Source organism: Phyllopteryx taeniolatus, chromosome 9 (assembly GCF_024500385.1).
Source record: "Phyllopteryx taeniolatus isolate TA_2022b chromosome 9, UOR_Ptae_1.2, whole genome shotgun sequence".
Classification (NCBI taxonomy): Eukaryota; Metazoa; Chordata; class Actinopteri; order Syngnathiformes; family Syngnathidae; genus Phyllopteryx; species Phyllopteryx taeniolatus.
In genome coordinates, this window is record NC_084510.1 from 15,729,325 (window position 1) to 15,740,097 (window position 10,773).

Genomic DNA, 10,773 nt, shown 5'->3' on the forward strand with positions numbered 1-10,773 from the left:
TACCTGGTTTGTTTTTCAAACTCTGTTTTGTCTGACTAATCTCTTGGGTGTCGTCACTGTTACGTTTCAGCAATGGAGAGCCTCCAGGAGCGAGCTGTCCACATTAAGAAAGTGCTGCATTCTTTGCCAAACAAAACCCTCATCATCATGAGATATCTGTTTGCCTTCCTAAACCAGTGAGTAGCAGCACACGCACATGCACACACACACATATACACGTGTCCCCTCTTTATTTGGAGTTCCCTCTGCATGAGTGTGTAATGTCGCCTAAGCCCCACATTCACAAGTACACACACACACACACACACTTCTTTCTAAAGAGATCTGATACAAGATCCTGAAAGAAAAGGTCTACATCTACGTCATTAACAATGCTCAGTTTTGACTTTCAGAGAGGTCTAGACTTAACATATACTATTTTTATTGTTGTAGTTTGTACTGGCTACATCATGCTGAGAGCTGTTCCTAATATTTTGTTTTCCTTGTTTAAATGTACAATAGGTGCGAACTACAACCCCAATTCCAATGAAGTTGGGACATTGTGTTAAAGATAAATAAAAACAGAATACAAGGATTTGCAAATCATGTTCAACCTATATTTATTTGAATACACTACAGAGACAAGGTATTTAATGTTCAAACTGATAAACTTTATTGTTTTTAGCAAATAATCATTAACTTAGAATTTTATTGCTGCAACACGTAGCAATAAAGACTGAGAAAGTTGAGGAATGCTCATCAAACACCTGTTTGGGACATCCCACAGGTGAACAGGCTAATTGGGAACAGGTGGGTGCCACGATTGGGTATAAAATGAGCTTCCCTGAATTGCTCAGTCATTCACAAGCAAAGATGGGGCGAGGTTCACGTCTTTGTGAACAAGTGCGTGAGAAAATAGTCAAACAGTTTAAGGACAATGTTCCTCAACGTACAATTGTGAGGAATTTAGGGATTTCATCATCTATGGTGCATAATATCATCAGAAGGTTCAGAGAATCTGGAGAAATCACTGCATGTAAGCGGCAAGGCCGAAAACCAACATTGAATGCCCGTGACCTTCGATCCCTCAGGCGGCACTGCATCAAAAACCGACATCAATGTGTAAAGGATATCACCACATGGGCTCAGGAACACTTCAGAAAACCAATGTCAGTAAATACAGTTTGGCGCTACATCCGTAAGCGCAACTTGAAACTCTACTATGCAAAGCAAAAGCCATTTATCAACAACACCCAGAAACGCCGCCGGCTTCTCTGGGGCCGAGCTCATCTAAGATGGACTGATGCAAAGTGGAAAAGTGTTCTGTGTTCCGACGAGTCCACATTTCAAATTGTTTTTGGAAATTGTGGACGACGTGTCCTCCGGGCCAAAGAGGAAAAGAACCATCCGGACTGCTATGGACGCAAAGTTCAAAAGCCAGCATCTGTGATGGTATGGGGCTGTGTTAGTGCCAATGGCGTGGGTAACTTACACATATGTGAAGGCACCATTAATGCTGAAAGGTACATACAGGTTTTGGAGAAACATATGCTGCCATCCAAGCGACGTCTTTTTCATGGACGCCCCTGCTTATTTCAGCAAGACAATGCCAAACCACATTTTGCACGTGTTACAACAGCGTTTATTGAATGTTGTTAAAAGAAAAGGTGATGTAACACAGTGGTAAACATGACTCTGTCCCAGCTTTCTTGGAACGTGTTGCAGCCATAAAATTCTAAGTTAATGATTATTTGCTAAAAACAATCAAGTTTATCAGTTTGAACATTAAATATCTTTGTAGTGTATTCAATTAAATATAGGTTGAACATGATCTGCAAATCATTGTATTCTGTTTTTATTTATGTTTAACATAATGTCCCAACTTCATTGGAATTGGGGTTTTATTTGAAATACCAATTTGATAAGAATCAGTCAATCAATTTAATGCAGTGCAGATATCCAATAAGGTTAAGTAATAGTTACAACAAGCATTTTGTTGAAGGACTATGGCAATGGCAAAATTTGTTACGGCTCAGTACAGTACAGTGTATGTTAGATTGTGCTGGTACCTTTTTTGTTTTTTTTCCTTCACCCGAATACTCTCACATCAGTATTTTTGTTTAGTTTAGTATCTGGGCCTGACATTAGCATCCTTTCTATAGCACATTCTGTCTGCACACACTGTTAAACGTGAAATACTGTAACAAAAAATTCTCGATCTCTGGGATGAGGTAAACATCCTAAAACAGCCAAACAAGGCCCTCATAGGAGATTTTTGTTCCATTCAGTTCTTGAAAAGAGATCCCCGCCCCGCACTGCCCCCCCCCCCCCCCCCCGAAACCCCCTTTCCACGGGGTGATTTATAGCCTTCTATCATATGCAATGTCTTGATGAGCTATGCAGGCATACATTCCCTGCAAAGCCAAACTCTCTGAATGTCACAGGGGAGACCTCTTTTGTCAGCTGGGGTTTGTTTGGAGCCATAGAGATGCTTATGCTGTGCACTTTCTGATGCAATATTTGACATCAAAGATAGAGTGCATAACAAACAAATACCCATGTTTCAAGTTGATCACATCACATTGCAAAGGGAGTGAAACCTAAATGGTTACCTGAAATGTGAGACTCCTGAGTAAACAGAGTGCTCCCAGACAGTCTTGTGGAGACAGAAGAGAGGAGCTTCATCTTTGACCTGGGTGATTTACAGCCACCCTTAGAGCCTGCTTCTTCTCAAACACTCCAACACCCTTGCTTGTAAATGATGTGAGGCATTCATGCCAGCATTGGAAGAGTTAACTGCAATTTGACACACACATGCATACGTGTGTATTCAGAGGTATCTCACATGGTGCAACGCAACAAATATGTGCTTTTATCATGTTGAACACTATCTACGATTGGTAGGCAACCAGTCCAGTGTGTACCCGACCTCTCACCCAAAGTCAACAACTGTATTGAGGCCAAGCGGTGTAGAAAATGGATGGATGGATAATGCCCCATACAATCAGTATGTATAAGATGTGAATATTAAATTACATTTTCTTCCTCCTCCACCCAGTTTGTCCCAGTACAGTGAGGACAACATGATGGACCCTTACAACCTTGCCATCTGCTTCGGCCCCACCCTGATGTCTGTACCGGAGGGCCACGACCAGGTCTCTTGCCAGGCCCATGTGAACGAACTCATTAAAACTATCATCATCCACCATGACACCATCTTCCCAAGACTGCACGACTTGCAGGGCCCCATCTACATGATCCCTGGAGCTGGTGATGACTTCTGGTAAGGTCCCGGGAAGGAAAGGCGAGTGGGTACAAACTTAAGTTGTTAAAGCTAGGAGTAGCAGAGCTACTTCATCTGTTAAATAACAAGAGGAAGCTTTGTGATAACAGTGAGGCCAGAAAGAGGCAGTTGTTAGATTTCAGAGCTGCTGAGGAATGATTTGGGGGAAGGCTCAGCTTTTCTTCGTGGTTCTGGGTCAGGGGGCTGCGAGGATCATTTTACCCGCCATCACACGAGAGATGGCTGACCACATCAGCTCACATACACACATGTAGACATACAGTACATACAGAGATTAATTAATATTTTTACTGTACTAACAAACCACAGCAACAGTTATGAATGTATCCATGTAGTTTAGTTGCTAAGTAACAGGGAAGTCATTCTCAGGTTCAGATTTGACTGAAAAATTAAGTTTTTTTGTGTAAATGTAATAAAACATATTTGGTTGTTTACTTACAAATGCAGAAAAAAAGAAATTTCTCAGACGCACATTCGCACTAATGTTGTTGTTCAACAAAAATGCTGCTTGCTAAAAATGTTAATGGGTACATAATAGCATCACCATATCAACAGACTAAAGCTCCGTCAAAGAACAAAATGTGCAGTTCGTTAAGGACAGATAGGTTATAGTATGCTTTCAAAATGCGTTAGTTCTCTAATATTGGACTTTTTCTGCGAGAGTGTCTGAGGTCAGGACACTATCACGGACGTAGAAGCAATGATGTTACAAATACGTGTTGGCGTCACTGGAAGATCATGATACATCCTTGTCATCCATATGCTTCAAGAGTCTCTACCTAACTTATACTGTATTTGTATGTTATCCTATCCTATGATAGACTGGGATCTACTGTATTAACCAGCAATTATGGTACTTTTCAACTTAGCGACAGCATCTCTCAGCATTCACACACACACACACACACACGCACAGTGGAGCCCGAAAGCCAAACACACCTTGGCTTGTACCGTTCCTTATTCTCTAAATTTGAACCAAACGAGTTCGAAGTTACCTTGCCGTATCTCAAGAGTCCTCAGTTCAGCGAGCATCAAACGTTTAACTGCATGTGGCTGATTTTTTTATTTTATTTTTATTTTTTGGGCTGTTTTTTTTTTTTTTTCTCCCCTATTAAACTAATGGCTTTAAGAGAAAAATAATGTAAGAGAGGAAGACTATACACTGAAAGTTACATTAAATAGGTAAACTCATGCATAACTATACAGTTACTTGATATCACAATTAATGTAGTGTTTTATTGTTTGCTTTACAGCAGTTAAATTATTGCTGCTTGAAGAAACATGACACTTGAGTTCATTTCTTTTATTAAATGTGTAAGTTAACAATGTTACGTTAAAATTGCCTATACCGTGCGAGAGGTTTTATGACAGCAACAGTTTGACCCTAGAAAATACTATTTTTACTTTCATTTTCTTAGGGAAAAGCACCTGATTGTATTCAACCTTAGAGGTTCCACTCTATATAAAACTGTGCTTCCTTTTGGCCACGATTGATAATGATTCAATATTCATCCAATTAAAACTGTTCTGTTTTTTTTTGCAAAATACTTAATCAAGTTATTGCTTGTGGAAACTACATGTTTAGGTCTTGAGAGATATGATTTCAGTGGTGTGCCACATGTGACTTAATGTGACTGGGCCGAAAAATGTACTTCAGACTGCAAGTTGTCAAACACATGGCGACAGTCTGATGCATCCTCATCTGCTCTCTTTGTCCATTCTAGTGACAGTCCACACTGTGATCCGCCGCTCGTGCAAGAGCCGGCGCCCGACACTGTGTCCGTCAGCCACAACAGCGAAGATGGTGCGTAACAAATACTGTTTGTTTAATACTGTAAGAAGCCTCACGAAGTAGAATTGCTTCTGGTACTAGCTCATGAGATCTCCTCGAGCTCTTTGTGGCTGAACGCTTTTCCACCAGCTCACATCCTGCTGGCTGATTATGCTGCTTTGTCACAACTTGTGTATTTTTTAAAAATGTTTTCCCTCACCAAACACAACAGCACTAACCTGCCCTGCATCGCTCTTGGGTTCCACTCTCTTTCTCTCGTTTTGTACCACCCACTCTGTCGCTTCCTGTCTCTGTCCACCTTCCTCTCAACATCAGGCACCTTGGCTGTTTCAGAGTCTGACCCAGTTGAAGCCATTGCTCGGTTCGACTATTCTGGCCGGACCAGTCGCGAGCTGTCATTCAAGAAGGGTGCCTCGTTGCTTCTGTACCAGCGAGCATCTGATGACTGGTGGGAGGGGCGACACAATGGACTTGATGGACTAGTGCCACATCAGTATATTGTGGTCCAAGACATGTAAGATGTGTACACTCTATATGCTTGCTATAGTATTTGCATAAGGACATTTTTCTTTTTCCCACAAAGAACATCACAGTGTTTGTCAACTGTCCTGTGGAAATCCCCATTGCTCTTCCAGCCAAGAAAAGATCATTACAGCTTAGCATCTGGTTACCTGATTTATTCATGTTGCCATGGTGGTATGTTTATATCTGTGTGAGGTTGTGAAAGTTCACCTGAATGTAGAGCAGATGTAGTGTATGAGATATACTTTGTTGACACCCCGCCTCTGAGGGAGATTCCAGTTGTGGCTAGTTACTCTCGAGTTGCTTTGCAGTTTAGAGATCAGTGAGGTTTAAGAGGGTATTTATGAGTCAGCTTTAATATACAAAAAGCCCATTTTGAGCAATCATATTTGGAAAATTGTCTTTTCACGCCTCTTATATCAAACACTGAATCTCATTCAAATAGCAAAGCTGGATTTGTCTCAGTTTTTTCATCTGGAAAAGAAAAAAAATGTGTTACTTGTCAGTAGTTTAAGTAGAATATGAAAGTGTTGTCTTGCAGAAGCAATGTATAACTCATTGTCATTGAGTTGGTACGAGAGAACACCTGATCTATGATTTGATTATTTTAGGACTGATGGTGGTCGTGGAAGCCCAAAATCTGACGTGGACACCAGGGACCAGATGGAGAGGGTTTCCACTCGAGGCAGTGCCGCGTCTCCTACAGGCACGCATGTGGCCGACATCTACCTGGCCAACCTCAACAAGTGAGTCTTGCATGCAGATTGTACAGCTGAAGTACAGTTTAAAAGAGCGCCACACGTTTTTGTTCGTTCTTACTGGCCAATTTTGCTGAAACAAGCGTTCGTTCACACTTACTAATGAGCGGGGAAAAAATTCCTGGTGCACACATTTGGTCTGATCAAAAGTTGCCAGGTTTAAAAAAAAATAAAAATAAAATAACACAAGCTGATCGGACCGTGTGATGCTTTTGTTATTTTAACGCCTGTCCCTGTCTTAAGTCCATGTAGTTTTCACATTTCAGTTGAAGAGAACCAAACCGCACATAGATTTCAGACACAAGCGGTAACTCTGCCTGTTTGGTGTGCACCAGGGTTTGGATGATTGCACCTGACCAAACAAACCGCACTGGCAGCGCAATCGTGACATATTTTGTTTTAACCGAACCAAACCAAACGAGTATGAACACACCCTCACTAATAAAGAAAAGCTACTCAATAATTCTCTCATTCAGGATGAGGAAGCGTCCAGAGTCCGGAAGCATCAGAAGAACATTCCGGAGCTCAGAGAGTGATAGTCCAGGGGCCAGTGGAGGCAATGTGGGAGGGGTGAGGACTGCATCTCTTCCTATAGGTGGCGCTCTGGTGAAGGACACTGCAGACAAACGGCCAGTTAGCGCTCATAGCATTCTCAACTCAATCACACGCCACTCCTCGCTGAAGACCAAGGTACTGTGACTTTAAGCGTTTAAGATTCTAATTTCTTCAGTTAATGACGTGTTAAATTGATAATACGTTAATGAATAATCAGGTGGAAAGCCCTCAGCTGCGCAAGTCAACTCCGGCAGGACGCTCCAAGAGCTTCAGCAACCATAGACCTCTGGAGCCTGAGGTCATAGCCCAAGTGGATCAAAGCTCACAGGTACTGCTCAGAGTGAGCTGTGCTGATTTTAGGTGCAATGCCCCTTCAAATGGTGCTCTCTTTCTATTCTAATACATATTTTACATTTAATCCAGAGCAGTGTGTATATAAAAATAAACAAAAAAACTCCAAATTATGTTATAAATTAATCATTATATTACCAATTCTACTAGCCATTGAGGAACCATTGATTCATTGAAAAATATTATTTAGAGTATGCAGTATATATTATCCATGTCATGCTTTTATTAGGAACGCCTTCAAATTTTGTCATTGTTGCAGTATTGGGGTTCATGAGCCAAATATGGTATCTCATTCCTTGGTTTGGTGATGTTATTTTTTTCTATCAATTCAATGAGATTCACAGTTTAATTTGAGCTGACCTTATTATTACAACCTGATTGTTCCGCTCATCAACTCATGCGGTACAATACATTATGAAGTACATTTGCAGTTTCATAAATAACCGGAGGATACCTGGGGTATACATTGTGATCATGTTGTAATTGTCTATGAGCATGTACTGTAATTCTTGGTTCCTTACTGTGTGTCTGCCCAACTCTGTCCCTGGGCATTGCGCCGTTCAGTCCCTAGTTTGCTGTTCAACCAGTTTAGTTCAGTCATTCCCACCCACTGTGCTCTGGTGTGGGAAATTCCAATTTGACTTAACTCGTCAGGCAATTATTATTCATTTACTAAAAATAATGGACAGTAAGAATCCTCTTTGTGTTGCAGGACATTGAGACAGCAATGAGCTGCGCTCTGAATGAGCTAAGGGAGTTGGAACGACAGAGCACCTCCAAACACACCCCTGATGTGGTCCTAGACACACTGGAGCAGCTGAAGGGTGTGAGTGGTGGCGGAGGAGGGGCATCGGAACCTTCCAGCCCGCTCCATTCCCGCCTGTTGCGGGACAGCGAGGGGGGCTCCTCACACGTCCACCCACTTCAGCGCAGCGCCTCCTCAGCCAGCGACGTGCCCTCCTCCTTCCGAGCTACCAAGAGCCAGCCGAAGAGCCCCCTTCCCTCCACCACGTCGCCTTCCCTGTCTTCTTCCTCTCTATCCTCGTCGGTTCCTTCCTTCAGAGAGCTACGTCCCCCGGCAACGAGGCCCAAGCCAGTGGTGTTCCCTAAGAGCGGCGGAGGGAGTGGCAATCCAGCCATGGGCTCCCCAACATCCATTGTGCCCCCTACACCTCCTCCTCCGCCACCAGGGCACACACATTCGCTTCCTCACGCCCCTCCTCCACCACCTTCCTCCCAGTCTAATGACAAATCGTGCCCGGCTTAGCACCTCCGCTCTCCTAGCCAAGCTCAAATCTGATCCTAATGCTTAAATCAGCAGGTCTTCTATTGTTGGAAGCACTTAGTTTGTTCTGCATACAGTATATACTTGCTAACCAATGACACACTGTAGCATTTAGACATCACAATCCATTTTAGAGTGTCACAAGGTTGCATTGCAGGCAACTTTTCAATGATTGTAGCATGGGAAAATTTTTCAGGTCTTTCACAAGGTCAGACGTGCTGACCTATGGACACTTGCAGCTTTCATACATTACGGGGTGGGCCAACGTGTTGCTCTACTTCACACGGAGATTTTCATGAAGAAAAGCACTGTTTGATTTTTTTTTTCCTTGAATAGTTTTTAAGACCCTCTAACGATCAGAATGGATTGTTTAATTCTTAAGCAGAGACTGAAAAATGTTAAGCTCTCTTGAAATGAAACACACTGTCTTGCTTTACTCTAGATGAACCTCTGTATTTAAAGATTGGGCCAAATATCATCGTGAGTGATCGTGAGCTTTATCTCTTCTTCTAGACTTTTTTAAAAATTTGTTTGGGATCTTGGTCCTATAAAATGTCGCCAAAAGAAATTCTAAATTAACGGTGGGTAACCCTGGATGGGAACCGAGAGCATTTGATCAAGTACAACTTCCAACAAACTGTTAGAAAAAGTCCCAAAACATTTAAACCGTAAATTATATACAGTATATAATAATGAGCATTTGTTGGATTGTTGCATCATATAGCTTCATAAATTTAGGATGGCCACTGATAGTAAAAAGGTTCCTCAGCCCTAAATAAAGCAATAAGAATAATGGAACGCTGGTAGTTTGAGGCATTATGCTGCTTTTTTCCTGCAGCTCTTCTATGTGTAGTGGACCACTGAAAGCCAGCATTTTTTTCTTTGTAATGTTGGACTGTACACGCACACGTTCTCCACAGACGTGTGTGTGGTGTTTTGTGGCAGCTAAACACCATTCAGGTTGCATGCTCTGGCCATTCGACAGTAGCTTACAATGACTAGATGGCTGACAACAACATCGTTTTATGTATCTGCAATACCAGTGAGAGGGTAACTACAAAAAAAATACACAGCTTGCTCATATAATTATACTTTGCAGTAAAAAGAGTTTAATTATTCTAATGCTGTTTATGTATGTTTATTAATAATTAGGGTAACTGGAAGCATGGTGCTGAGGGTCGTTTAAGTGTTTAGAGCACAACCAACGACCTCATCCAATTCTTAAGCACCCTTTTATTCTAACTTTTTCACTGTTACTGTTTTATGGTTAAATGTGGAACTGCGTTGCCATCTGGTTGTGTGCATGTGTGCGCTGCTTTGTGGGCATGCTTGGATGGATGGATGAATCCACTAGAAGGGAATGACAAAGCTATGATAAGGCAAATATGTGTCTTTTTATTCACAGGATTTTGCAATAACAGTGCCACGAAACCTTTTGTTAAAAACAACCACAAAACCCTTACAAAGGTGGCCAAAGAAGAACCCATTTATTATAGGGAGTATATCTACATTTAACGTTCAAATACATCTCTGCTTTTACATGTAAATTAGATCAGGAAATAAATTCATTAAAGGCCTAAAATATTTTTCCCCATTTGTGTATTATATCAGACAATGCATCACATGCTCTCTTGCGTATTGAATTATACTTGTACATTTTTTAGGTTTTGTTTCTTTATCACTATCATGATTGTATATTACTGTGTATTTTTGTTGCTCTTACCTCATCGCGACAACTGGAGGAACTGTGACTGCGTGCTTGTGCACACACAGGAAAACATGGATGTCGGTGGTTGGTGCGTTTGTCTGATCTCAAATTAATCGTCTTGCACCTGAACAAAGTTGGCTTTGCGTTGGACTAACTGTGTGGGTGAGTTATCAGATTTGTCAAATATGCATTTGTGTCTATTTGGAAACAACTAAAAAAAAAAGAAAAAAGACTAATGTCAAATTTATTTATAGTTGTCTTTCTATTACTGGAGAATCCTGTGTTCAGATGTACTTTGTATATACAATGTTGTACATTACAGAGGTACACTTCTTTTTGGTACAATATTGTACAGTAATATCAATAGTGTTTTAATCAAATAGGCCTTATATAATTCTATGTGTAGTTCTTGTCGTAGATTTTTTTTTTAATAAACATTGCTTGCTATTATTTTTGACTTTATGTATCATCTTTCTGCCCAAACTGGCATTAGTTCTTTAGCAAGTATGTGCAGACGAA

The 10,773-nt window shown here is 41.3% G+C and overlaps 1 protein-coding gene across 2 annotated transcripts in view; it reads left to right on the forward strand.

Moving 5' to 3' along the window:
* The window catches only part of srgap2 (SLIT-ROBO Rho GTPase activating protein 2), a 77,838-nt gene extending 67,134 nt beyond the window's left edge, over nt 1-10,704 (forward strand). The window contains exons 16-23 of one of the 2 annotated variants that reach the window (XM_061786422.1): nt 71-176; nt 3,038-3,262; nt 5,008-5,087; nt 5,409-5,589; nt 6,209-6,343; nt 6,832-7,045; nt 7,128-7,238; nt 7,974-10,704. In XM_061786422.1, the coding sequence (XP_061642406.1) occupies nt 71-176; nt 3,038-3,262; nt 5,008-5,087; nt 5,409-5,589; nt 6,209-6,343; nt 6,832-7,045; nt 7,128-7,238; nt 7,974-8,528 (1,607 nt within the window). In that variant the 3' untranslated portion in view covers nt 8,529-10,704. Of the gene's footprint in view, nt 1-70; nt 177-3,037; nt 3,263-5,007; nt 5,088-5,390; nt 5,590-6,208; nt 6,344-6,831; nt 7,046-7,127; nt 7,239-7,973 lie in introns of both variants that reach the window. The other variant, XM_061786421.1, reaches the window with a different exon arrangement.
* Nucleotides 10,705-10,773: the final 69 nt, after the last annotated feature.